The 26,589-nt window shown below is 35.8% G+C and overlaps 1 protein-coding gene across 6 annotated transcripts; it reads right to left on the bottom strand.

Moving 5' to 3' along the window:
* On the bottom strand, positions 1 to 26,589 carry GPR180 (G protein-coupled receptor 180). 6 transcript variants are annotated; one of them, XM_079903034.1, is made up of 10 exons: positions 26,351 to 26,589; positions 23,763 to 23,921; positions 17,228 to 17,428; positions 10,328 to 10,508; positions 10,136 to 10,185; positions 6,943 to 7,100; positions 3,583 to 3,774; positions 1,579 to 1,656; positions 1,077 to 1,173; positions 415 to 550 (listed from the first exon to the last, which is right to left on the bottom strand). In XM_079903034.1, exons 1-9 carry the CDS (start codon positions 26,493 to 26,495, stop codon positions 1,084 to 1,086), a joined length of 1,254 nt encoding a protein of 417 aa, XP_079759160.1. In that variant the 5' UTR covers positions 26,496 to 26,589; the 3' UTR covers positions 415 to 550; positions 1,077 to 1,083. The 6 variants fall into 6 exon arrangements, with proteins under 6 accessions (XP_079759158.1, XP_079759159.1, XP_079759162.1 ...); XM_079903032.1 differs by lacking the exon at positions 1,077 to 1,173 and having other exon boundaries at positions 1 to 550; XM_079903033.1 differs by lacking the exon at positions 1,077 to 1,173 and having other exon boundaries at positions 1 to 550; positions 17,228 to 17,425.

The raw sequence follows: 26,589 nt of genomic DNA, 5'->3' as shown, positions 1-26,589 counted from the left end.
GTTTAGACATGTATAAGCAAGTAATCATTTAACTTATTACTTTTTATAAGACTATCAAACCTGAGTTAATTATTGATATAAGATGAGGCATTATAAGTGGTGAATTTCTTACCAAAATATCATATAATTCTTTTCATCTTTATTTCCATATGGAAATTGCATAAATGACCTTATAACAACACTCTTTCTTGAAAGTTTATTAAGTATATCTCAAAACATTTATTACCTTTTTTTCAGTTTGGTACTGCTTAAATGCAGTCGTATAAATAACATGCTCTGCTTTCTTTGTTCAATTTTTCATACCAAAAGTATGAAAAGAAAAGTCACTGTATTTGAATCCTTATTGCACTCTGGTAAATAAATTTACTTTTCCTCTAAAGAAAATCAAGTATCAGAAGTGAGGGCGACTTTTGTGTCCAGATGATATGGTCAGTGGCAGTGTTACTGAGGAAAGTGAAGAAACTTCCCAGTAAAGACTGTGGGATAGAAAGAGTCTGTAGAGAATCACCATGGAAACAGACTGGCAAAGGATAACGCCTACTGTAATGACCTGAAAAGAAAAGAAAGAGAATGCTTTACTGCATGCAAAAACAGAAATTATATTCATTTTATCATGGACCTATAAATACTTTACACATATATAAACTTATATATATGTTATATAAATATATATAAATAAAAAACTGTATCTGTCCCATCTTTACTGTGTGTACATTTTGTAAAAGAAATTTTCAATAGGAAAATGAGACTAATGTTCAACTATAATTGTTCAAAAGTAAAATTCCTTTAACAGTTAGTTTATAGATGTCAAAATAAGACACAAAAGAATAATTTGCTAAACCATCTTCTCAGGGTGCATGCACTAAAGAAAGTAATAGGAAAAATCAGACTCCTGGCTAATCTAGTAATAGGAATAATATTCCTAATCTAGGAATAGGAATAATAATCTAGTAATAGGAATAAAGCATGCCCCTACCTGAATGCTGGAGAGTGCTCTAAAAGCCCTTTCCGAAATTCTCAAGTCACTTCTCTATTTTTGTAGACTACCTTCCTATCTATTTACCCTTTGTAAATACCTCAGGTTCAAGAAACATTTGTGTGTTCAACCGCACACTGCATTGCTTGTAAAGGGCTCCTGGCAGAACTCCACTTCGAAATGATGGAGTAATTCACCTAAGAAGGTAGGTATCAATACAACCAAAACGTGGCATACTTGAGCATGGCATTCCAGTCTGCAGGCTGTTAAAGCAACTAGACTGACTTTTAGAAAGCTGTCTTGATTTTTAACATTATGTAGCAAAAAATTTTAATCATTTTTTCTTAACTACAAAGATGAGTTATAAATTTTATAATTTAATTTATAAAACAGTATTATGAAATTGGCTAAGAATAACAAAAGCTATTTTCCATCATTCTGCTTATAAACTAAATTTAAATACTCACTGGTTCAATATTTTGTTTCAAAGTTTTATTTTAAAGAATCCAAGAAACCGCTGAATGGATAAACAGGCCTTTCCTACTTTAATAATTTCCCAATAAAGACTACAAAAAACTATTTTGATCATGTATATTATTTACCTTATCTCTTTGGTAGTCATTAAAAATGATAGAAATGCATGCAAGACCTGGATGGCACAAAAACCACAAGATACAGCCCTGAAACAAATGAAAAATAAGTCAAGTAAGCGCAGCTATGCTTTGTTTTCAGAATGTACCAGGCAAATAACATTACCAGCATATTTAGGAGGTCATGATTGATCTCAATTGGCCTGTACAGTAGAACTTGCAATAAAATGTAGAAATATATCTGCTATTGTTGTGACAATGATATTCTGTTTCTAATCAAATGGGTGTTTTTGGAGTATTTAAAATCTTACATCTTCCTCATACATATATTTTGAGGTTTTGATATATAAGTAACAAATCTGAGAAAAACAAGGTACAAATGTGTAATATTTCTATAAAAAACAAATAAGAATATACATTCATATTTGCATATAGATACACAAAGAAATTCTGTAAGAATACACAAAAAACTGACTAGCAGCGGTTACCTGTTTGAGATTTAGTACAAAAGACACAGAATTAGGCGAGTAGGAATGGGAAACTTTTTAACACTATACTTTTCAAATATATATGTTCTATTTATCCTAGAACATGGCAACTTATCCTTTTCCAAAATTAAATTTGAAATAAAATAATAAGTTAATACTAGTAGCTGTTGAAATGCTTGGTATATTGAGGTTATAAGAAAAAAAAACAAGATATAGAAAAATGTGTTCACAATGCTACTATTTGTATAAAAGTGAAGGGAAATATAAATATATATATATTTTTGAATTTTATTTATTTTTTTATACAGCAGGTTCTTATTAGTTATCCATTTATACATATTAGTGTATATAGTAATATATTTTAAATTCTCTAAAAAATAAATTAGGAATTAATAACAGTGATTATATGAGGAGGTGATAACTGCATAGATGGGAGAGAAGAAACACGTTTGCTGCTTTTTAAATACTTTTGGATGTTTGAACCTATTCAAATAGTTATATTAAAACATATAAAAATTAAAGTTTAAGAAAAAAATTTTGTACTGTTTTAAACATAGAAGAAAAGAAGAAATTTAGTTTTTAAATACCTGAGGTATATACTAACTTTTGAAACAATAAGCACTACTGTCTCTGGGAAGAATTCCAAAGTGAAATGGCATATCCTTGCCTGTTTGGTACTCAGAGGCCTGACATGGGTTCCTAGGGCTGCAGCAGCAGCTTTAAAATGCTCCACATCTGGAATAAAGAAGGAATTTGGCCCTCCTCCGTCTCAGCCTCGTTCTACTGAGACTGTCAACTAGGGTGGGCTGACCAAACTGCTTATCAGAATGGTGCTTTGAGTTGCCAAGATGATGGGTTACGGATTCTCTCAATCTGACCAAAAAAATATAACTTTCTAGGAAGGAAGGCTTCTGTAACGTTACTGACTCAACCTGTCTCCTGATCTTTTCCTTTATTAAATGGGTACAGAAAAAAAATCCATTTGCCTTTAGATCTCACTAGCATAAGAAGGACACAACAAGGGGGAATGAAGTAAACATGATCTCATATGGATGACATGAAATGGCTGAAACATAGTATGTACTCAGCCTCCTGGCTCCCTCTGCTTATGCTGAAGGACGGCTCTTCATAGTTTGTTATAAAACATTGCATAATTCTGGGAGTAACAGTTCATAGTCCATTAATGACTGTTTTTTGAGACATGCAAACCGTATCCTAATTTTTTTATTAAAAAAATTCTGATACTACAGAAAAAATGTAAAATCCCTATTGATAAAGAAATTATAGTACAGGCAAAACGGACCTGCCAAAGATTACATGGAAACTACTGTTTCATGAGTTCTGCAAAATGGGGATAATATCATCTATATCTCATAAGTTATGAAGATTAAATGATTTGAAGCACATAGAGTACCTGGCACGTAATAAAACCTTACTAAATATTAGCATATGGTGGCTCCTTAACTTCCCAAGTAAAGCAAAATGAAGTTGATAATGTGAAGAAGTCATTTTCTAACCAAACCCATACTTTGGCAAAAGTGATATAGAACTCCCTCTTGAGTGTACTTCTTTCCACTGTGATGATCTGGTAGAGTCCACAGCCTAATGACAACGCTAGGCAAATTCTTAAAACAATTAGAAGGATCCCTGCTAAGTTGTGGTGTGAATGGTGGCTGTGAGGACTGGTATCTTCAAACTGTTCCCAAAGTAGCAAAATACTCTGTAAAAACAATATTTAGAGAAAAAAGTCATGTCTACTTACAGTAAGGTACTTTTTTCAACTCTTTTCTATATCCCCTTAACCAGTATATAAACATTCCTAAGAGGCTCTAAGATTTATCAGACTATATAAGGTGTTGATTAATAAAGCACAAGCAGTTTTTCCTTCACTGATACCCTCAGCTGGAGAAAAGGGATTGTAATCGAACGAGACCACATGCAAGAGATAAAAAATGCTACTGTTACCAGGATTCAAGTAAGACAGCTCTAATGATGAAAATAAGTCGAAAAGATGAAGAGAATAAACATAAAACTTTCTTCTAAATCTCTTTCTTACTTCAACACCTTATTAGGAATCAAACCGTTCTGCATTCAAGCCCATTATCTCAGGATAAACTTCCAAATATCTCAGTATCTTTTGTAATCCAGAAATTAACAAGTCAGAATTGTTGATTTCAGACCTCATTCTTTTCCCACGGTAACTTCCCTGGGTAAAGGAGAGGAGATTTTCAATGTCCAACATAGCATCCAGGGCACAGTTACTTATCCTTATTTGTCTGTTCACCTTTTTTACCATATTGTTACTATCCCAGTGTAAAGCTCGCAAGTTCTTCATTAAGCTGTTCTGTTTACTGCTATTCAGTAGAAATCAGTGCCCACATTGCCTCCACCTTTACCAAACAGCAATCACTTCAATTATGATAATTTTCACCATCACACGTGTCAGTAGCCCTCTGTGCTCCCTTCATTTGCCAACTCAGCCTTCAGAATTGGGTCTTCAGTGGCTTCCAAAGAATTTAGGTCGAAACTCCATTATTAAATCCAATTTTAGGCTTTATGGGGTTTACCAGCAACCACTTCCTTTCCTCATTCTCAAATCTTCCACCCTAATTTTACTCCAGCTACCATTCTTGCTAGGTGAACTCTTTTCTCATCTTGCACACATAAATTTCCTTCTTGAAACAAAAATTAGATCTTTATTACAGAAATTCATTCCTCTACGCCAAATTATACCCGTCTGATTCCTTAACTTGCATTTCTAAACGTAACTCTTTACAACAAAGAAGTGCTATTATAGAACTACCATTTCCTGCTATGTGAGGTAATGGATATGTTAACTGGCTTGATTGTGGTGAACATTTCATAATGTATAAATATATCAAAACATCAAGTTGTATACCTTAAATCTATACAATTTCTATTTTTCAATTATAACCCAATAAAGCAAAAAAACCCCCCAAACTACTATTTCCCATGATTCACATTTTTACATATTCATACTCCCATATTTCCACATACGTATGCTAACGCAGGACCTGTGGAATACACTGTACACATTTACATGATCTCTTGTTGCCTGTCTCGTCCCCCTAGTCTGGCTGCTGTTGAGAGTCAGGGCCATGTCTAATACATTCTTCACAAATGCTCACATAAACTCTAGGGTAGTGTTATAATGTCAATTTGTATTTGTTTATGATAATGAATTTAAATTGCAATGAAATAATGAAAATTCAATTTTTAAAACAGTTATTGAGAAATGAGAATTTAACCTGATATTAACACTACTCTCCATAAATCCTGGATCAAAAACATTAAGTTGGCAGAACTTACCCTTACTTTAATCACCCCTAATTCAGTTCTTTCTCACTAGCCCTCCCATCCTGGCATTATCTCCTTTTTAAATATCAATATCTGTGATATGGTCTCTTTCTAAATCAATCATGTAAATTCAATAAACCTTCACTCAGCACCTAAGGTACTAAAATAAGTACTAGAGGTAGATGGGCACAGGCCTTACCCTTCACTAGTGAGTTTTTCAATTTATTTAATGCATTAAAACTTAGATTATGATGTCCTTTACAGAGCCCAGATGTATATTTCATTTTCATCTATAGCTGATGGTCACAAACTCAATACAAATTTTTATGTTTATAGCTTTCTTCTTAATTTTTATAAATCCATTGTACGTAGGCATATGGAGATCCTAGAATAATGTCTATAGGTCACTATAGAGAAAAACAAAAAAAAGGCATAGAGGACTCTTCTAAAAGACCAAGTTTGTTTTTACATTTGTTTTCAAAAACAAGATCCTATTCTTTTTTATTCTATGTTTTGTTTTTTCTTTACTCTGATATTCACTTGAATTCTTTCATGTATAAAGTAGATTCTGGCCAATGAATGAATCTCAAATTCATTAACTGACTCATTTAATATTGAGTACTTACTAAGTGTTAGAAAATATGAAAGAAAGCTCTTAATTAGGAAATGAGAATCTAACTGAATATTAAATATACTGCACTGAAATAATCTGATAGGAAGCTCAGATTCAGGTAAATTACAATGAAATTCTACAATATACATATATCAGCACTCAGAAAATTAACAGGTTATTTATCTATCACTCTTTTTTTTTTTTTTTTTTTTTTTGCGGTACGCGGGCCTCTCACTGTTGTGGCCTCTCCCGTTGCGGAGCACAAGCTCCAGACGCGCAGGCCGAGCGGCCATGGCTCACGGGCCTAGCTGCTCTGCGGCATGTGGGATCTTCCCAGACCGGGGCATGAACCCGCGTCCCCTGCATCGGCAGGCGGACTTTCAACCACTGCGCCACCAGGGAAGCCCTCTATCACTCTTTTTTTTTTTTTCCCATTTTTTAAAAATTGAAGTATAGGTGATTTACAATGTTGTGTTAGTTTCTGATGTACAATAAAGTAATTCAGTTACACATATATATACATATTCTTTTTCAGATTCTTTTCCATTATGGTTTATTAGACGATATTGAATATAGTTCCCAGTGCTATACAGTAGGACCCTGTTTATCTATTTTATATATAGTAGTGTGCATCTGCTAATCCCAAACTCCTAATTTATCCCTCCTTCTCCCTCTTTCCCCTTTGGTAACCATAAATTTGTTTTCTATGTCTGAGAGTCTGTTTCTGTTTTGTAGATAAATTCATTTGTGTCATATTTTAGATTCTACATATAACTGATATCATATGGTATTTGTCTTTCTCTTTCTCACTTACTTCATATATGATCTATCACTCTTTAAATTCATAGTTTAAAATGACACAAATTCCTCATGGGTCCCAGGTTTCTTGACATGAGATATGTTCAAATTTGCATTTCTCAATATTGCAAAGCAGAAACATTTAGTATCACTACTAACCTGTGTTATGACAATGAAGACAGCAATGCCAGTGGACGCAGGAGTAGAATCCCACTGGAGAGGTCTGCTCTGAGACTTCTTCATTCTGACTATTGTCCAACCCATGCATAGACTCAGAAGTAAGTATAACATTTGAATTTGGGAAGCGATGTCAAAAACTAATGGGAAATGAAAAGCAAAGTCAACTGAGTTTTCACAATACAAAGAATTTTATCCTTTTTTTTTTGGTCACACTGCACAGCTTGCGGGATCTTAGTTCCCCGACCAGGGACTGAACCTGTGTCCTCAGCAGTAAAAGCATGGAGTCCTAACCACTGAACCACCATGGAATTCCCAAATTTTATCCTTTTTGCATTGAGAATATAATTATTTTATTAACCACAAAAGACAGGCATTTTAAAAAAGAAACTGATGAAATTCAATAAGAGATATTCATGTATAATAATTCTAAAGAATTAAAATTTTGCCATTAAATTTGTAAACTTTCTGAAAATAGTTAAAACAATGGCAATACTCCTATTTTTAAAAATATATATGTGTCCATATCATATCTTTATTAAGGCCAACTTTAAATCTCTTTGTGTTTCTTATTCTTCTTAGATTTTCTAATTACAATCTATAACTCACTGCTTATGAAAAGAAACAAATTTTAAATATAACTTCTGCAATGTGGAGAATACTTCTGGGTTGTTAATTTTTTTTGGTGGCTGACCTATAATATGAAGAGTATTTTCTAAACCTATCAATAAGAAATAGCATGACAATAAAACGCAGAGCTGCTGTAACATCCAATTATGTTGGCCCTAGTGTCAAGAGTCCTGAAGACGAATGAAGCGCTCCATGCATTAGTGTGATGTGCCACCCGGTGGCCATCGCTTACACTGCAGGGGAAGCTGGCTGTGGTAGAAAAGACGCAACGAAACCGCCTGCACCCAGTTCAGTGTGACAAGAAAATAACAAGCAATAATACTTCAACTGCCATGTGTATTCATTTTAGAAGTTCTATTTACTGATTTTTTAAAAAATTATTACTTTTCCATCGGAGTGTATTTTGATGTGGATTTTGGGATAAACATGTGATCACAATTCAATAAAATAAAACTTTCTTCAAATTGCCATTTATAACTTTGATGTCTATGACTTTTATTTCTTTTATATAAAGATATTCTTAGAGAAACAGATAAAACTAGCTGTAGTATCAAACTTATATTAAAAGTTACAAGCCAAAAACTTATTAATAATAGACCTTTTCAGCTTTATTTTGCCATATTTTTCTCCAGCTCTGCCACCCAAATTAAAACCAGATACTTTACATTTATGCTTACATACTTGTAATAGCGAATTCTAATACTGAACTGTCACTACACTTTAATGATATAAAGTGTCATGGCCTTTCAGAACAAGCACAATTTTCTTACACCATAGATTTTAAATGACTGTGATGCTAATTATTTTTATTAAACATTTCACAAATACATATTCAGTTATTTAAAGAAGTTAGCCAAAGGAATATCCCTAGATAAGTTGCTAATTAGCAAAAACAAATACTGGGGAGGAGGGAACACTGGCTCATTTCTTTACATACTAAATAATGCACATATTGATATAATACCATAACTGTGAGGGTAGGTAGACACTGCTTATCTGTTCTTGAAAAATAACTAATGTAGATAAAATACACAGATGACACAAAAACCCCATTCTGTGGAATTTGATTAAAAATCTTCATTAACCAAACCTGTTGTCAGAACTACCAAAAATGATCAACATTGATTTATTGCAGTTTTTTTAAAAAGACTTTTGCTTTTAACTTACCATGAAGATGCCAGACAGCCTAAAACACTGTTTTGAATACAGTAGACACTCACAAAACTTCAAAAGTCCTTGATTTTAGTAACAGCTTTGCTACTGATGGGTCTCTGTGTGCTTTGCCTCTTTGGACCACAATTTCTTCATCTAAAATGCATAAGCTAAATTATTTCTATGCTCTGTCCAGCTTTAAAACTCTAGGATTCTCTTAAACATCCTGAGTCATCTAAGAGAAAACAGGGGTTGAAACCAGGGTTCTAGTAATGTCAAAAAAGGAGAAGCAACTCTTGTTCATGCCCAAGAGGTAAACAGTATCCATCCTCTTCACAAGGAAAAGGAAAGGTTCTAGAAGTTTTAGAATCTTAAAATAGGCAGCAAGATCAGGATAAGTGGGTCCTGAGATGTTTATGGAGATTACCATAAGATACCCTATTAAAGAGTGAGGAGACTAGAAGAGAAATATGGAAATATAAGGAAAGTAAATCCTAGAATGTCTTCGTTTTCAGAATCTGCTTTTTTAGAGCAAATCTTAACTTGTTTTTCAGGATTGAGAATGGCATATGACCTGATGTCCCTCTAAAGTTCCCTTTAAAAAGTCATGATTATAGGAACTTTTAGTTTTTCACCATCATATTTAACTGAAAAACTACTTCACAAAAGTTCCTCTTATAAATTAAAGAACAAAGCTGAGAGGTCAGCTCAATTACAGGTATACTCTATGGCTCTGGGTTAGAAATAGAGACAAAAGAGTCACAAAAGGGATGAAAAAGAGAAAAAAAACCTTTAGCTTTGTGGTCAGAAAATTGGGGTCTAAATCTTGGCTCTACCATTCACTAGCTGACTGACATTTGGGAATGTACTTCCTGTCACTGAGCCCAGATTCTTTATCTGCAAAATAGGGATAAGCATATCTACTTCACTGAGTTTTTATTGAGGACAAAAATGAGAGAATGTGGGAATCTCCTGGTGGTCCAGTGATTAAGACTTGGCCTTTCCAATGCAGGGGGTGCGGGTTTGATCCCTGGTCGGGGAGCTAGGATCCCGCATGCTTTGCAGCCAAAAAACCAAAACATAAAACAGAAGCAATATCGTGACAAATTCAATAAAGACTTTAAAAATGGTCCACATGAAAAAAAAAAAGAGAGAATGCATATAAATATGCTCTAAAGACAATGAAGAGCTCTACACATTACCTATGACTAAGAAGAAACTAAATAGGATATGTGGAAACTAAATGTATAACCTTGTTTCCAGTTGAGCTGAATCTAACCAACCTTGGATAAAAAAACTGTATTATGACAAAAAGTAATTGACAAAAAAGGAAAACATACAAGAAGCAGACAGCAAGTTTATGTTTTAAAAAAACGCTCAGTAAGATACTCACATTCTGCCAAACTTCCCATAAAAGGTACCCCTATTCCATCTTTGGAGTAACTGAAGAATTGAAGAGGAGAATATTAGCATCAATTACAAGTGTGAAAAAAATCATTCATAATCAAAGCAAGCATAATTTTGGTGGACTAATTAGGATTAATTAGACGTAATGATGAACACAGTTTTAATGGTTTTGAGTTACCTGGAGAAATGAATGTAATTAGCAAAAGCTGAACCAGCTTGTAACAGCAATGCAGTTGTCAGAACCTTTAAAACCACGTGCATGGGTCCTCCTTTCTTAATAGCCTGCCACAATGATTGCGCATAAATGCAAGCAATCACAAAGTACACTAGGACTAGGAGGAAAAAGAACTCATGTAACCCTGTGAAGAGAAGAAAGGAACAAGCCAGTTATAGTGTTGGGTTGCTTTCAAACCTTCCCATCAGTATATTTCCAGAACTTGCTTTTTAACTGAAGTCATAGCATTTACTTTTGTGAAAGAAAAAAAAGGAAGACTGTTGAAACAAATAATTTTCTACTTTAGGATACAGTTTTAACTAAAAGAACGCAGATTAAACTGAAGGCAATCTATAAGAAATCATATTGGTCAGGGAATAAGCCCAAAGACTAACCACAAGATCATAGTTTTGGTCGAAACAGTAAATTAAAACAATGATTTCAGCATTCAGTTAGATATGCTTTTTTACCCCCCAAAGTGGATTTCTTTTATAAGACGTTTAAAAATAGATTTAGTCAGTCAATAAGAGTTTTATATACCCTGACAATGATTCTCAAAGTGTGAGCCCTGTGCCAGCAGCACCATCAGTAGGGAAGTAGTTAGAAAGGCAGATTCTTGGGACTCAACCCATATCTACTGAATCAGAGATTCTGGGAGTGGGACCCAGCATTCTGGTTTTAATAAGTCCTTCAGTGATTCTGATACAGCTAAAGCCTAAGAACGAAGCCCTGGAATGTATCATAACCTTAAATTCCCATTTGGACAAAGCGTCAAAATACCTGTCACGACCAGGCCTCCTTCTGAAGTAAATGGCATTCAGCTCTGTCAAAGAGGAAAACCTATGGAGACCATGGGACTCCACTCCACAGGTGACTGAAACTGAAACACCTGACCAAGTGGCTACCAATCCAAAGACTAGTCACTGGCCAGCAGCATCACTTGGTTCTCAGATACGAAGCCAGTCATGTTCTCTTGGGACATCAAACCACAAAACATAGAAAGGATGAGGCAAGAGAAACTGGAGTTGAAAAGAGTTGATGATGGAGCAGGCCAAAGGAGTCAAACCAGGCCATGATGAAACCAAAATTCTGGGCAAGCAGAAATTTTGAATGAGCAGAGGGAGCTGGTTGGTAGAGACAAGAACAGAGCATAGGAATGTGCAGATTTTATATTAAAAATGGTCCCAGTCATTAAGCAGCCTCCAGTTTCTACCAGCAGCTTTTCAGTAGTCTTCACACATCCTCAAGATAAACACCCCTTTTTCTGTGTTACCTGGAATCTTTTGACTGTGTCTTCATTTTTCGGAAATTTCAGAAAATTTTATAACGAACCAGGGGCCAGCTTTGAGTTTAATGGCTTACATTTACTTGGTTACATCTAAACCTAGTCCCTAATATTAGGGCTTTTATATTCTATCTAAATAACACTGGATATCGTGACAGTGGCTGTAGCTGTCTCCATTGAATCTGTGTATGAACGTCTAAACTGTACTCACTTCCATTCCAACTGTGACCCCTGAATCTGCTCTGGCTTCCCATGTGGGATAAACTCCAAACAACAGGCAGAGAAGGGAATATTTACATTGTATGGAAAATAATTTTAGAAAAGTAATCCAGAAGATGCAAACAGTAGGAAAAATACTCAATAAACAGTTCAATCTCAATCATGTTTTTGGCGTTGTTAGGAGAAAGAGAGAGAGAGAGAAAAAGAAGTATTTCAGCCACTGGGTGTCTCTCTTGCTCTACGTACATAAATGTTGATGGTCCACTTCTCTAGTCTAGGTGAGAAAGTATGTTTAGACTTCAGGAAGAGAATATCAAAGAACAGAATGGGCATATTTTCTTTTAAAATTCCTGAAACAGAGGCGTATTCTAGCTTTAGAAATAATGGGACAATAAACCTGGGATTGTTATAGTAATGGAACAAGGCAGAAAATAAGCTAAACATATTATAACTGTGTGTCAGTAAAAGTATGCTATCCTGTGTTCTGAATCTGTTTTTACCTTTTCTTCTTAGTATAAAGAATTAAATATGGCATTCTATTTAAATTTTTATTTATTTATAATACTTTACAAAATATTCATTACAAGATAAGGTTTCAGACGCTATTAGCTTAGAAATGCACCATGAAAAGAAAATCCCAGACTATTTATTTTTTTTTTTTATTTTTTTTTACTTAATGTACCAACCTTTAATATTTTCTGTAGCATTGCCAACAATAAAATATCTCAAACGCATCAAAAAGAAAAAGTGTTTTCTACAACAAAGACGGTTGTTTCTAATGACCTGGTACTCTTTTGTAGGATTGAAATCAATGTTTTCTATATATTTTTTTTTTTAACATCTTTATTGGGGTATAATTGCTTTACAATGGTGTGTTAGTTTCTGCTTTATACAGACTATTTATTGAGAACCAGAATAATATAGGAGGAAGGGACTTTTGAAAATAAGACACATGTCACTAGCAAAAAATGTTTTAGGATTATTCAAGATTAAATGTATCTTCCATAAAAAGCTAACACGGTAACCAAAAAATTATTTCATTGAGATAATATATTAAATAACTTGAACTAGGACATTTGTCCTACACTTTGCTCATTGCATTTTGCATAAATTATTCCTACCTTTACCCTGATACTTTAAAGATAAAACTCTGGGTCTGCACTCAAGTGTTCTTTTAAATAAACCACCTCTAGGGAAAAAAGTCTGTTTTTTTTTTTTCTCTTCAATCAACTTTACTTTTGTTCTGCCACCATCCTTCACAGGAAAGTAATCTACGTTCACCTTGAAATTAAAATCTAATTTTAAAACAGGTGGAGGGCTTCCCTGGTGGCGCAGTGGTTGAGAGTCCGCCTGCCAATGCAGGGGACACGGGTTCGTGCCCCAGTCCGGGAAGATCCCACATGCCACGGAGTGGCTGGGCCCGTGAGCCATGGCCGCTGAGCCTGCACGTCTGGAGCCTGTGCTCCGCAACGGGAGAGGCCACAACAGTGAGAGGCCTGCGTATCACAAAAAAAAAAACAACACAAAAAAAAAACAGGTGGATACTAGGTATTAAAACTTACATATACACAAAAGAAGAAAAACACTCTTAAATGAGCATGCAGTAGGTGACAAACACTTATGTTATAAGGGAATGAGCAGATTTTAAGGCAAACTTAACTGGAAGCACTGGCAAAATTCAGTAGGAAGAAAACTTCCAGGACAGCTTTAAAAAAATTCAGTTCTGGCTAAATGATGGGAGATGGGAGAAAATAGGGTAAGAAAAGGAGAGAGTCAATGGGTCATGAGGCAGCCCCTGGAACACTCTCGCCTACCTGTGATGCTTGTTGTCTCAGAACCCCAATGGCCATCCTACCTTCAAGGGTCTCAAGATAAATCCTGATTAGTCTAAACCAATTAGAGAAATTCCAATATTCCCCTTTCCCAAAGAGGTAAACCTAACCCTTTACTTCGACATGTTGGTTTACCCTTATCACCTTTCTGATACCTTCACTTACATTTCTCTTATGATGTTAGACAACAAGGTCACGTGTCGAGTTCTGGCCAATGAAATAAGGGAGCTTCTGGGAAAGGTTTCCTTGCTCTTAAAAAAGAGACATTGAATTTTGCAATTGCCTAGATGTACGGCCCAGACTGCTGCAGTTAACTTTGAATATGAGGGAGCTGACAAAGCTGACAGTCAGAGGATAACAGAGTAGGATAATGTTAAATAAACTACCCTGAAGAAGCCTCAGAAATTATTGTCATGTAAGAGAATTAATTTCCTTATTGTCTATACCACTTGCATTAGAGTTTTCTGTTACTTTAAGTTACAGAGCCAAAGGTAAGATCCAACCCATTATCTTTCAGGATAACGGAGGAGAAAAGGGAACAAGAGAAAATAATAAACATATCTGGAATCTTCAGAACAGTGAGATGGCAGGTGTGACAGAGCCTGTAATACCATTCCAATGAAAACCAGTCTACTTTAGACAATAATGCTTTAATTCTCAGGATTCTGAGTACTTCTTCTTTTGGTCTCTACCAATCACAAATACAGTTAACAAGGATTCTAAGTTTTTAAGAGGTAGTTTTATTTTATTCTACCTTGAAGCATGATATTCCTATGTAGTATTTTGTCAAGTAGCATCAAACTTGCCTTAGTCTACATTCAAAAAAAACCCCTCCAAAACAAAAAAACCTAAGTCTGTAAAATACAGGACTAACTAAAGTCTCGTAGATATAAAATACATAGTTGGTTTGAAAGAAAACAAACTGTAAGATTTAACCAGAGTAGCATATAACATTAATTGTAGCTTTCTGCACCAGGTTATTCTAATTCAAACCTCTAAGATACATGCTTTAGCAGTCAATTCTCAGTAAAAAGCATAGCAAATCAATTTTCTCTACTTAGGGCAGAAAATTAGTCAAATGAGGAAAAGTTTCTAAAATGAACTAACTGGGAATTATTCCCTGGAAACAAATTCTATACCTGAGGCTACAGAATAGGAAGAATCCCTCTTAAGGCTCTATGTTGAAACCAGCACATTACCAAAACAATGTGGAATATGGACTTTTAGCTAAGTGGTTCTGCACATTAGAATCAACTCCAGAGCTTTGACCAACTACAAGTGCCTAGCTTCCACTCCAAAACCAAGTCTCTCTCTCAGTCTCTGGGGGTGGACATCTGTACTTTTTCCAAAGCTCTCCACATGCATACACAGTGACAGGTTGAGAACCACCGATTTAGACTTCAATGTAGAATTAATCATATTTTAAGGCATTTAAATAATAAAATGATGTGATCCTTGGAAATTATGCCAGACATCTAGCAATGAATACTTTTGAGTACTTATGGCACTTTTTAATAATCAATCCCTACAGATTAGCCTTGCACAGAATCCCATGCTTAATGAAAATCCATGTTATAGTGAAATTTCTTCCCTCATTTAATACTCTTGGTGACATGACCAAAGTAACTTTCCCCATTCTAGTATAAGAAAGACAGATTTTAGACATACTATAAGTATCAAATCAAAATCAGTCACAGGAGAAGACAGGTCAAAAGGAGTCAGGACTAAGAACTGAGTCAGAATGGTTAGTGGGAACCCTAAAGAAAAAGCTAGCCATAATTCAGGGTGTTGAAAAAAACACTAGAAGACATGGGCAAGGTTCAGGATGAGCCAGGGTAAGGATGACTGACATTCAGTACTCCAAGCACCACACAGGGCACAAATGTCATTGCCTTATGGCCTACGGTCTAAGTTCAGATATCAAACTGGGAATGCGGAAAGAGTCCAGAAATGAGAGCCTAATAAGGAGGCAAGAAAAAGAATATCAGGATCCAGTGAGTCTCATGGATCCATACAATAAACAAAACCACCTCGAGCCTCCACTCTCCTGCCTGAAGGCAGGAGGGGGAAGGGCTACCAGATGTGGACTCCACTAGAGGCAGTAGGGTTTGCATGTACAGCGACTACAGAAGAGCATTACTTCCTGCTGAAGCCTGACCAGTCCTAAAGATAAGTGTCATATGAAATAATGAAGCCTTATAGTTAAAAGAAACCTTAAAAGCAAGTTAATCCAACCACCCATCCAATGCTATCACTAGACCTGGGTTTCATCAATACCTTTCCAAACTATGTAAAATAAATGTCAATATCTCTTACTAAGATAAAAGAAATGGTAGGACAGAATTAACTTTCAATAATGATCTACATTGATCCAAAATAGTATCAAGTGAAATTTAACCTTTACATTCATTTGCACTCAAAAACAATTATGTCATTTCCTTCACAGTAAAGACTTTTAGAATGAATTATTTTTAAATGTTTAGGACTCCATTCTGTCACTATGTAAGTATTTTCTCAAACTAAAGGATATTTTTAAAAAAGTTTCTTTCTTCATACATTAAGTCACTTGTGACTTATTGTTTATAACACAAGCTCCTTGAGTTGCTTTTCTAGCTGTGGCAATTTACACTTTGAGCTTAACAACTGGTTTAGTCTAATGTGGCCTCAACTCCTGGCCTACCTCCACCCACTCACCTTGATGGCAAATGTAATGCAATGGGATTGAACTTTTCTCTAAGCAGACTAACTCTTCCAAGTGGGTAATGAACTCATGAAGAGGTAAACACCTAACCCTTTTTTTGACAGATGGCCTAGAGATTTTAGTTTTCATTCTGACATGTTAATTTACAAATCCATAATATTTTATAGCATGTCCACCATTAATCACAAGAAGTCATTCATTTCTGTTTGGGCTAGGAATTCACTTCAGTAGGGCAGAACATAAAATTTTGTCAACCTAAAATTTTGATGAAATATTTTATGGGAGTAGATTTAATTTTGGAAAGTTTTATCAATTTTGATCATTTCAAAAATGGTTGCAATCTCCAATAAAGGCAACCCCTAAATATGTTCAAACAACCTAGTAAAGGACAGCTATACAAAGTAGTGGAGTTTCTATCTCACTTAATCACTGGGTTACTAATTTAGACTGCTCAGTTTCTTAACATTTTTCTGTTTATAAAAATAAAGCTAGCTTATCATAAAAACAAAAAGATTTAGAATGTAGAAACTGAAAATTATCCATAATTCTACCACCCAAAATATGGAAACAATCTGTTACTATTCTTGTACTTCTGTTTATTCTCCGCATTTTTTAACACACTTGAAACCACACAATACAAAATTTCCAGTTCTGCTTTAAAACTTAATAGTACAGCTGTTACAGTTCTACAAGATTTATTTAACCATTTGTCTACTGTTGGACACAAGCTGTTTTTAATTTTCAGTATTCTAAAAACATAACATGAAGGTACTTGTGCATAAATCTTTTTCTGTATTTAGGACATATATTTAAATACATATTCTTACCAGATTCTCCAGCACTGAAATGATCAAATGGATTCCCTTCAGCATCCGGGTTTAGTAACATCATTTCAAATGGGATATCTTCCACCTGAGAATTCTCATTGTCCTCTTTGCACGTATACTTGTCTGCATAGAACACGTGCCACATTTGTGGATATGGAATCTGAGACACTGTCAGATTATGTTCAGTCTGATTCATGGCTACTTTAAAGAGAAAAAAAATAGCACTTTCAAAGCAAAATTCTCAAATGTATTCATTGTTTTAGTCACATAATCAATTTGAAATGAGAATTCTTTTGTTTAGTTCTTATTGTCTCAGTAGTCCAAGCCCTGATGTAGTATTGGAATAAGTTCTGTAAGTCATAAAGCAGGTAAAAATAATGTATTTTAACCAACCAAAGGAATCACTATAAAAGTTCTATGAGATACCACAAATGACTAGAATAGTTTCACTGAAACTCTGAATTTCAATTTTAAGTATTTTCAAAGTTTTCAAGTGAGTTAGCAACACTAAAACTTTTTTTGTTGTGGTGGTAAAATGTACACAATACAGAAGTTACCATTTTAACCATTTTTAAGTGTACAGTTCTGTATTAAGTATATGCACAATGCTGTGTAGCCATCACAGTAACATTTCTGAAAATTACTTGAGTTAAATTTAAAATGGAGCATTCAACTTTGGAAATTATTATATCTAAAAACTATGACTGACAAACACCTTCAAAAGATTTCCCAAAATCTCTTCCTGATTTGTTATTCTTTAAAAAGGTACTAAAAGTCGAAAAATAGAAGTTACAGGAATATGAGTTGTCATACTGGGTCACATCTATACAGTGTGTTGGGCTGGGGTGGGAACTCATGAATGTTGGCCTCACACAGACCTGTGCTTGCATCCTGGTTCCAATCCTTACCTTCTATATGACTTTGGGCAAGTTACATAAGCAATGACACTCACTTTCTTCATCTGTAAAATGAAGATAATACAGCAAAGAGCTGATGCAAGGACTAAGTTATATGAGTCACTTAACATGGTATCTGTCATATAGTAGTTGCTAAATAAAGGTTAATTGTCCTTTTCCTTTCTTTAAAATATGGTGATTATACCAATAAGTGGTTCTCAATCCAGGGTAATGCTACTCCTCTGCAGGGCATTTGAAAATGCGTAGGGACAGTTCTGTCGTCACAGCAATTGTTCTCAACTTCAAGATACCTGAAGCAGGGCTGTGCTAAACCTCATACAATCCAAGCTTACGTGACAAAGACCCGTTCTGCCCAAAATGCCAGTAGCACCCCCTTTGAGAAACACTAAATGATGTCTAAGATCCCTTCTCAATCTAAAACTATGATTCTGACCTAAGAGAAACTCACTACTACCCTGAATGTTGTAGGAAAGTGGCGTCTCAAACACTATGTGTAATAAAGACAATGGAAGAGTCAGAGAAGCAAGTCTTACGAATCATATTCATTACTTAACCTCTCTAAATTTCTTTCTTCAGTAGTAAACTTAAGATACTTGCCCTATCTGACTCAGAGTTCTTGTGAGGAGCAAATGAGACAGTATATGAAAGTCCTGTGTGGAGAGTCTGATTCTCTATAAAGTAGGGTATTCTTAAAATATATGATTATGTTGGGTGCAATTCCTAAGTCTAGATTGCCCCCACTGCATGCCAGTCAGTCTTGATCTTTTCCTCAACTGAAAAAATGAAACTTTCTAATAAATAAAATACATTTCTTGAGATAACTGGAAATTTGTATATGGAAGAGATTTTAGAGGTTATTATGAAATTATTCATTTTCTTAGATGCAGTAATGGTATTGTTATGGTAATGGTTATGGAGAAGAATGTCCTTACTCTTATAAGATGTATGCTGAAATACGGTGAACTGCTCAAGGCACCCATAGCTTATTTTCATTTCAGTTAAAAACGAAAATCACACACATACAAACATAAAGCAAATATAACAAAATATTATTGATAAAATTATTAAATCTAAGCCAAGGATATACAGATGTTGGCTGTACTATGCTTTCAACTTGTATGTATAATTGAAAATTTTCCTAATAAAAAGTTGGAGAAATATTATTTATACATTGTCTTTATAAATGAGATACAGATTTATCTTGTCAGAATTCAAATTTTGAGGACTTAAACTTTACATTTGGGAATTTCATTAATAGTAGTTAAACTGGACAAGATGATTTTGTTAAGAATACCACAGCATTGTTTTTTTGGATAGCTTAATTTAGCTGACATTTATACTGTTTTTCTTACTGCACAGCTTCTAGAAAAAAGTAGCAAAGACTCTAGTTTCTCTAGTTTCTGTTAAATTGATGACCTTTAATAAGAATTCAATAGCAGCTCAGAAATAAGGCTTTTGAAATGTGCAGCTCAAAATTATGTAATCTGGACTTCATTATATAAAGGCTTTGCTGTGTTGAGGTTTTATCACTTGTACTTTTTCTCTTAGATAAAACAATATAAAAATTTAATCATTATATTTTCACCAATACACTTTTTGATGTTTCATTTTAAATTATGTAGATCTACAACAAATAAAAACAAAAGTGTGCTTCATAAAGTGATATTGGCCTCAGTTTTTGTCTTGCTGCCTTTTTCAGTACGCCTAGGAAATAAGCCTCTTGACAAAACTGCATGTTCATTGTTTTTGAAACAAAAGACTACAGCACAGCACGCTTACTGTATGCTGATGTAATGAGTACCTCAAATATTAACAAAACTTGAATTGCAGAGAATGGTGTTGAAAGGCTAATCGCCCAAAAATATTATAGAGGAAATGAATACTGTTAACAAAATTACCCAGAATAATAAAATACTAACACCTTTAAGCGATTTATACAATACACCAAATGTACAAGAGGAAATATATGCATATGATGTAAAAAGATAATACTGAAAATGTTTTATACACAAAGTTACATTTAATTCTTATAATCTGACAGCAAATTTTTTTGCATATAAACTCATCATTTTCTGTGCATTTAAATATCTTCTTTGTTTGCTTTAAAAACCTACAAAATAGTTTTTATCATTTAAAAAAATCTGATGTTTTATGAATTACTGAAAGAGAAAAAAGCAAAAAGTAAGACTGAAAAATAATTTCTCAAATATTAATTTGGGAGAATGTATAATCACAAGCAACATTCAACACTGAGATTTTTCAAATCTACTAATCTTTTCATAGCTTACAGCAGCAATAAGGTTTTACACAGGAGTTAGGCATAGTTAATGGGCTCATCACCAAGTAGGTGAAAGGCTATTAATTCTTAAAAGTCTCATTAATGGTCAGGAAATGAGAATTATTTCTATAAGGAATTATTTTCAAATACGTGATACTACTACACTGTCATGAATTTAAGGATATGCTTTTTGTTTCAATGCATCAAAGCTTCTAAATGACAATATACTATAAATATGAAAATAATATATAAAAGTTGGAGAATACAGATTTTGTCAAGACTTGGCTTTTGTTAAGGGAAAAAGAACTGATTACATATGTAGAAACTGATATATATGTCATTAGTACTCAATTTATTTCAGACCTCCAAATTTAACAAAAAATCTTCATTCCTCAAAAATTCCAGTTTCCTGAGATCTTCCGTTCCAACAATTCCAAAGAATACCCTTGCACTTAAGATTAGGGAAGAGGAAGGAAAAACAGAAAAAGAAACAACAGCAAGAGGTTTTATAAATTATAGCTCTCTACATATGCAACTCCACCTAAAGAGTCATAATTAGAATCACAGCATTTTAGGACTTTTAGGAAGCTTAGAGAAAACTAGTCCAACTTCCTTGTTATACAGATAGGTGAAGTGCAGCTCAAAGATAACAAGATCTTACTACAAGTTACTAGCAGTGATTCTCAAGTTTAGCTGTCGTTGCAATGCAGCAAGTCTCTCTATATACGTAAGTTCTGTGACTGAAGGTATTTGACTGATAAAAAAAAAATTATGTTTTTGCAAGCGTATATAGTATATGGTATAATATTGATCATGTAATATAAGAAAACAAATTGATTCCTATAGCTCAAAGCTTTAAACTGTCTGATAAGTTACTATTTCATTTAATTTCACTTTATTTTATTTGGCTGTGCCGGGTCTTAGTTGCGGCACTTGGGATCTTCCTTGACGCATGTGGGATCTTTAGTTGCTGTGTGCAGGCTTCTATCTAGTTGTGGCCTGTGGGTTTTCTTTCTCTAGTTGTGGTGCGCAGCCTCAAGAGCACGTGGGCTCTGTAGTTGAGGCACGCGAGCCTCTAGTTGAGGCGCTCAGGCTCGGTAGTTGTGGTGTGCGGGCTTAGTTGCCCCGCAGCATGTGGGATCTTAGTTCCCCGACAAGGGATCGAACCCACGTCCCCTGCATTGGAAAGTGGATTCTTTACCACTGGACCACCAGGGAAGTCCCTGATAAGTTTTTAATAGAGAAAGAAAAAGACTTTGAGGTGCGAAGTACAAAGCAAATGACCTACTAACGAAAAACCCCTCAAGCACTAAGTTCCATGACAATTCATCCTACAAATACTAAGTCAATGCTTAACTGAGCACTAGTGTATCATAAATTCTCACTCATAGTACCATGTAACTAACATTCATAGTCCTTATCACAATAGCAGTTTCACACTTATTCACAGTGAACTTATTTATACCCTCAGCAGCCTTAAGGACTGTGAGAGTGTCAGTATTTTGGTCCCTTGATGTATCACTAGTGCCTAGCATAGTACTGGAAGTGCTGTGAATGAATGAATGAATGAATGAATAGACCAAAAGAGCCCTGCTGCTCTCACTGATTGATTTTATAACAAATAAATAAAATGTAAACTTGTAACTAAAATAAATGCTGTGGAGGAGAACAACAGGCTCTAAAAACTCAAGTGTTAGTGGATGGACGAGCCAAAGAGGAGAAGGAAGAAAAAGCAGAGGAAAAGCCTGTGCAAAGGCCCAGGGTGGCAATCAAAGAACACCTGCGCTACAAATAAAATGAGGCCCAACGGGGCAGTGCTGTGAGATGAAGCTGGGGTCGGGGGTAAGTAACAGCCAGACTCGGACGGCTCTGCTGATCAGATTAAGGAGGGCCGCCTTTGTCCCAGAGCAGTAGGAACCCACGGAAGTACTGAAGGTCCTGGTGAGGATGCCAATGTGACATGATCAAACCTGCCATTCAGAAAAATCACTCTGATTCCAGAGGGGGACCGGCATAGCTGCAGTGGCCAGGTAGGAGCTACTGCAATAGTACAGGCGAGAGATTACGGCAGCCTGGAATAACATGGTGGGGTTAGAGATGAAGAAAAGTAGATGAAATCAAGAGATACTGAGAGGTAACTTACGAAACAAGAAGGGGATAACTGGAAACAGAAGGCTAGAACATTTTATACATATGTGCAACACCTAGATGATTAAATTGGGGTAGAAAGGAAAAGAGAATTGATAATGAGCATTTGTATGAATTTCCCAGATAAGTTCTAAAATTCAGGGTTAAGGTAAATAACTTTATGTAACTGTCTTTGATATCTGAATCCAGTCATTCAGGCTTCTTCAGCATACTGTCAATGTCATCTCACAAACCTAGACAAAAGATCCCCACAACGGGTGGCAATGAGTGGGGACTTGTACTCTTATCCCTACTCAGGTTATGAGGGAACCAGACAGCTGCTAAGACTAAGACTGGATGTTTAGAAATGGCAGTGCTTTACTGACTAGACTGAAAGAAGAGTCAGAGACTCGTCATTACGCAGAACATGGTAGGGGAAATACAGGGGGGAAAGGGGAGAGGGATAATTCCTATTTTTTTCTCATGGATGTCTCATATTCCTAATTAACAACCAGTTAACTTCCAAGGGGTAAAATGGGTAGCATGGCATATGCTCTTCATCTCTATATTAAAAAGATCTGCACTCACTCTGGATGGCAAACACCCTAATGCATGGGACAGTGTTGATGAGAATGGAACAGCTCAAGAATTCAGGCAACTAGAAAAATAAAAGTAGAGCCTCTCCAGAGGCAAACCTAGAGGTTTATAAATGATGTGGGGCTGGTATATTCTAAAATGACACATTATGTCACCATATGACTTGGTCCCGAGTCCCAATAACATGTTGCAAAACAGCATCACTTGGGCTAAATTATACAATTAACTGAGATAATGCAAGCTTAGTGTTTAGCTCAGTGCTACCAGACAATAAGCATTCAACAAATGTTATCATTCACTCCATGCTGCCACTTGGTCAAAATATATCTGCCATATTGGTATGAATTATGTGACCTGTGAGAAGTCTGAATGTAGGAACGTACACCTTTATAAATTATCTGGATATTTTTTCAAATATTTTGAATAAGAGGGGAAAAAGGCATTCTATCTTTTGATCAAGGAAAAGATTAGTTTCCTTAAACTTTAGCTTAAAATGTACTCAACAGAGTGTGATATGTGCTGTGCCATGAAACATCTAGATATGTAAATACTATACTCCCGACATTAAGGAAGAAAAATATATACATAACGATCAAAGAACAAAGGATATACTCACTTGTCAACTGAGCTTTGGATAATTTTTCACTACAACTATAACCGTGACCGCTTTCCTGCAGCTTTAGCCATTCCTGGGCTTGGAACAGGTAGAGTTTAGCTTCCTTTCCAATGGCTACTGCTATGTCATTGATTCTGACACAGAGAAGAGCATGGTCACCTGGACATTAGAACAAAAATTATCAACTAGTTTGGTCTTGTATGGGACTGAGACGGTAGGACAATTCAATACCTCTATGTATCAAAATGGGAATTAAAAGAGCACAGTTTTTCTGAAATCTCATTTTAGCTAGGTAGGTCACATTAGAATGACCATCCCATTCAGATGCAAGTCAAGAGATTATTCACATTAATTATCCAAAACAATGTGTGGTGTTTCCTTATACTTCAGCTGATAACGCATGGTTTTTCACTGAATAAACAGCCACTTCTGTATGTAGATATTCACTGTGATAGAATTTTGCCTCATTTTACAACCACTCCACATCTTTAACACTTGCCTATAAACTATCCATAGAAATTTCCTGCCAAAATTTCTTTTGTTTTTTAATATAACATGGCTGTTAATATTTAATTATTTTTTAATATAAAAAACATAAACATCCTATAGCAAGAAAGGTTAAATAAATGAGTTTTGGGGTAGACCTGATACAAAATTTGACATCTGTGACTTTTACAAAGGAATTTTCAGAACAATGTATGTTGTAAGACAACTATAGAATGAGCCTTGTTGCACACAGCAACTACATTTAAGGCCCAGGAGAGAAACAGCAAAAAGTAGTTGCCTCTAGGGAAAGGGACTCTGGGTGAGGAGAAGGGAAACAGGGCTGTTTTTTCATCTGAAGATCTTTTTATTCTCCTGTTTCTGTTGTTTTTACTATTATCACTTTGACTAAACATTTTAAATAAATTTAAAGTTATAGTGTGTATCAAAAACCGTCTAAGTCTCTGATATAAACTAATTACGTTATAAATTATCAACAGCCTTAAAAGTGACTCTAAGGCCCTATTAACATCTTAAATCACATTCTGAATTAGAGTTCATATTTCAGTACTGTATGGTCTTAGTATTATTATTTTCCTGAATTCGAATTCACTGAAAATTGGTAATAGTAAAATACACACACCCAAAAGATAGAAAGTGTGTATGTTAATATACTTGGAACACTCTATTCCTCAAGCTTACCTGAGAAATCTGGATTTACGACATGTTTCTCCTCTATGTTTATCAGGTAATCACCATGAAATATCAGGGTTGTCTAAACCTGTCTGGGAGTCACAAGTAACAAGCCGCGTCACAGCTTCCATACATGCCAGATTTTCTGGTAGTGTCCAGACTGTACCATTTATTGTAGTGACATTACTATCACTGTCAATAGTCAAAGTATAGTTACAGCCAGTTGATTAAGTAACTGAAAATGTTACCTAAAAAAATAATAAAACCCTCGAGTTTCTTCTTCATTCACCCAAGGTCTACTCCACAATAGATTTTGTTAAATGGATTGCATCTCCTTTTCTCAGTTATTTTTAAAACTTCAGATTAAAAATAATAAAGTTTCCCTTCCCTTCACACCAACAATTCTGTAATTCAATACTTTCAATTTCTTTCCCAACCAATTAGCTTCCTGTTTTTATTATCTTCTTCTAAGAATCCTCTCTAGGACAGTATTGTGATCTTGCATCTTTTAATGCTAAAGACTCTATGAATCAAGGATCCTAACCTCATCAAAGCAAATAATTATTTGAGATACAGTAGTAGTCAAATTAAGTAGTATATACCAAGAAAAACGTCCAAATTTTGAGAGTGCAAATAAATAGGGCAAAAATTAGAAGGAATGCAGATTCATTCATTGAAGAATTATGGATTTTTGAGGGAGACCAGAAGGGAAGAATCGAATGCAATCTCATTCAGAAGGGCCACAGAGGATACAAATTATGAAGCTTCCAAGATACACTTGCACGCATTTCTGTAAAGTTAATTCTAGCCCTCGTGGTCCACAGTAAAGCTACTCCTTTCGTAGGGAGGTAACCAAACTGTCCCAGCAATTGTGACAACTAGATTATCAGGTGTTTTGGGGGAGGGGTGGGTGATTCCAAAACCTCTCTGCTGCAAGTAGGTTTTAGCAAACTGATCTTAAGACAAAAAGAACAAAACCCAGGAAATCTAAGTTCTGGGACTTCACGAATTACGGTGCCTTAGTGTATACAATCAGGCTGAGAACGGAGCGAGCAAAGGATGCTTCTTTAAGCGAAGGATCTCGAAACTGGCAGCAGGAGAGTCATCAGCACATTCGTTAGGACAGGGAGGAAAGGGGAAACGGTCTTTTAGGTGCAGAACACAGCCACCAACCGGGGGAGGTGCTTACAAGGATCTGGGGAGCAGCAACACAGGGGCTGGCCATAAACGCATCCCACGATTCCGGGAAGCTGCGATGGGGGCGGCTGCCGGCCACGGGGGAAGCGCAGGTGAGCAGGGTGAAGTCCCCAGCCTCGCCGCCGCCGGCTCCCGGCTCCCCACGCGAGGCGGGGAGGGAGGGGCCGCGGGATGGGCCCACGAGCCTTCATCCCTCTCCCCGCCCCCGCACCTACCGTGGAACTCGAAGTGCCCGATGCTCTGGCCTTGAGCGTCTCGGGCCGCGGCGCTGCTGAAGCTGCCTCGCAGCGTCTTACCCTGGCTGCCGGGTGGCCACCAGCAGCAAGTGAAGGCCACCGCCAGCAGCCGCAGCCCCCCCATCCCCGCCTCCTGCTCGGCACTCACACCCCTGCCCCTAACCGCCTGTGGCCGCGGCCCCACGTCTACAGCTTGAGATGGGGAGGTGAGGGGAGAG

Source organism: Stenella coeruleoalba (assembly GCF_951394435.1).
Source record: "Stenella coeruleoalba genome assembly, chromosome: 18".
In the NCBI taxonomy this organism is placed as follows: domain Eukaryota; kingdom Metazoa; phylum Chordata; class Mammalia; order Artiodactyla; family Delphinidae; genus Stenella; species Stenella coeruleoalba.
The sequence above is the reverse complement of the archived record's forward strand: the minus strand, read 5'-3'. Positions and strand labels throughout refer to the sequence as shown.

Bases quoted from the DNA above. Each gene is read 5' to 3' on its own strand.
- GPR180 (XM_079903032.1), bottom strand. From the start codon at position 26,495: ATGGGGGGGCTGCGGCTGCTGGCGGTGGCCTTCACTTGCTGCTGGTGG. The intron at 23,922-26,350 runs GTAGGTGCGGGG...TCTAATGTCCAG, and splicing joins CGGGCACTTCGAGTTCCACG to GTGACCATGCTCTTCTCTGT. The intron at 10,509-17,227 runs GTAAGAATATGT...TTCTCTTCACAG, and splicing joins TTTCAGTGCTGGAGAATCTG to GGTTACATGAGTTCTTTTTC.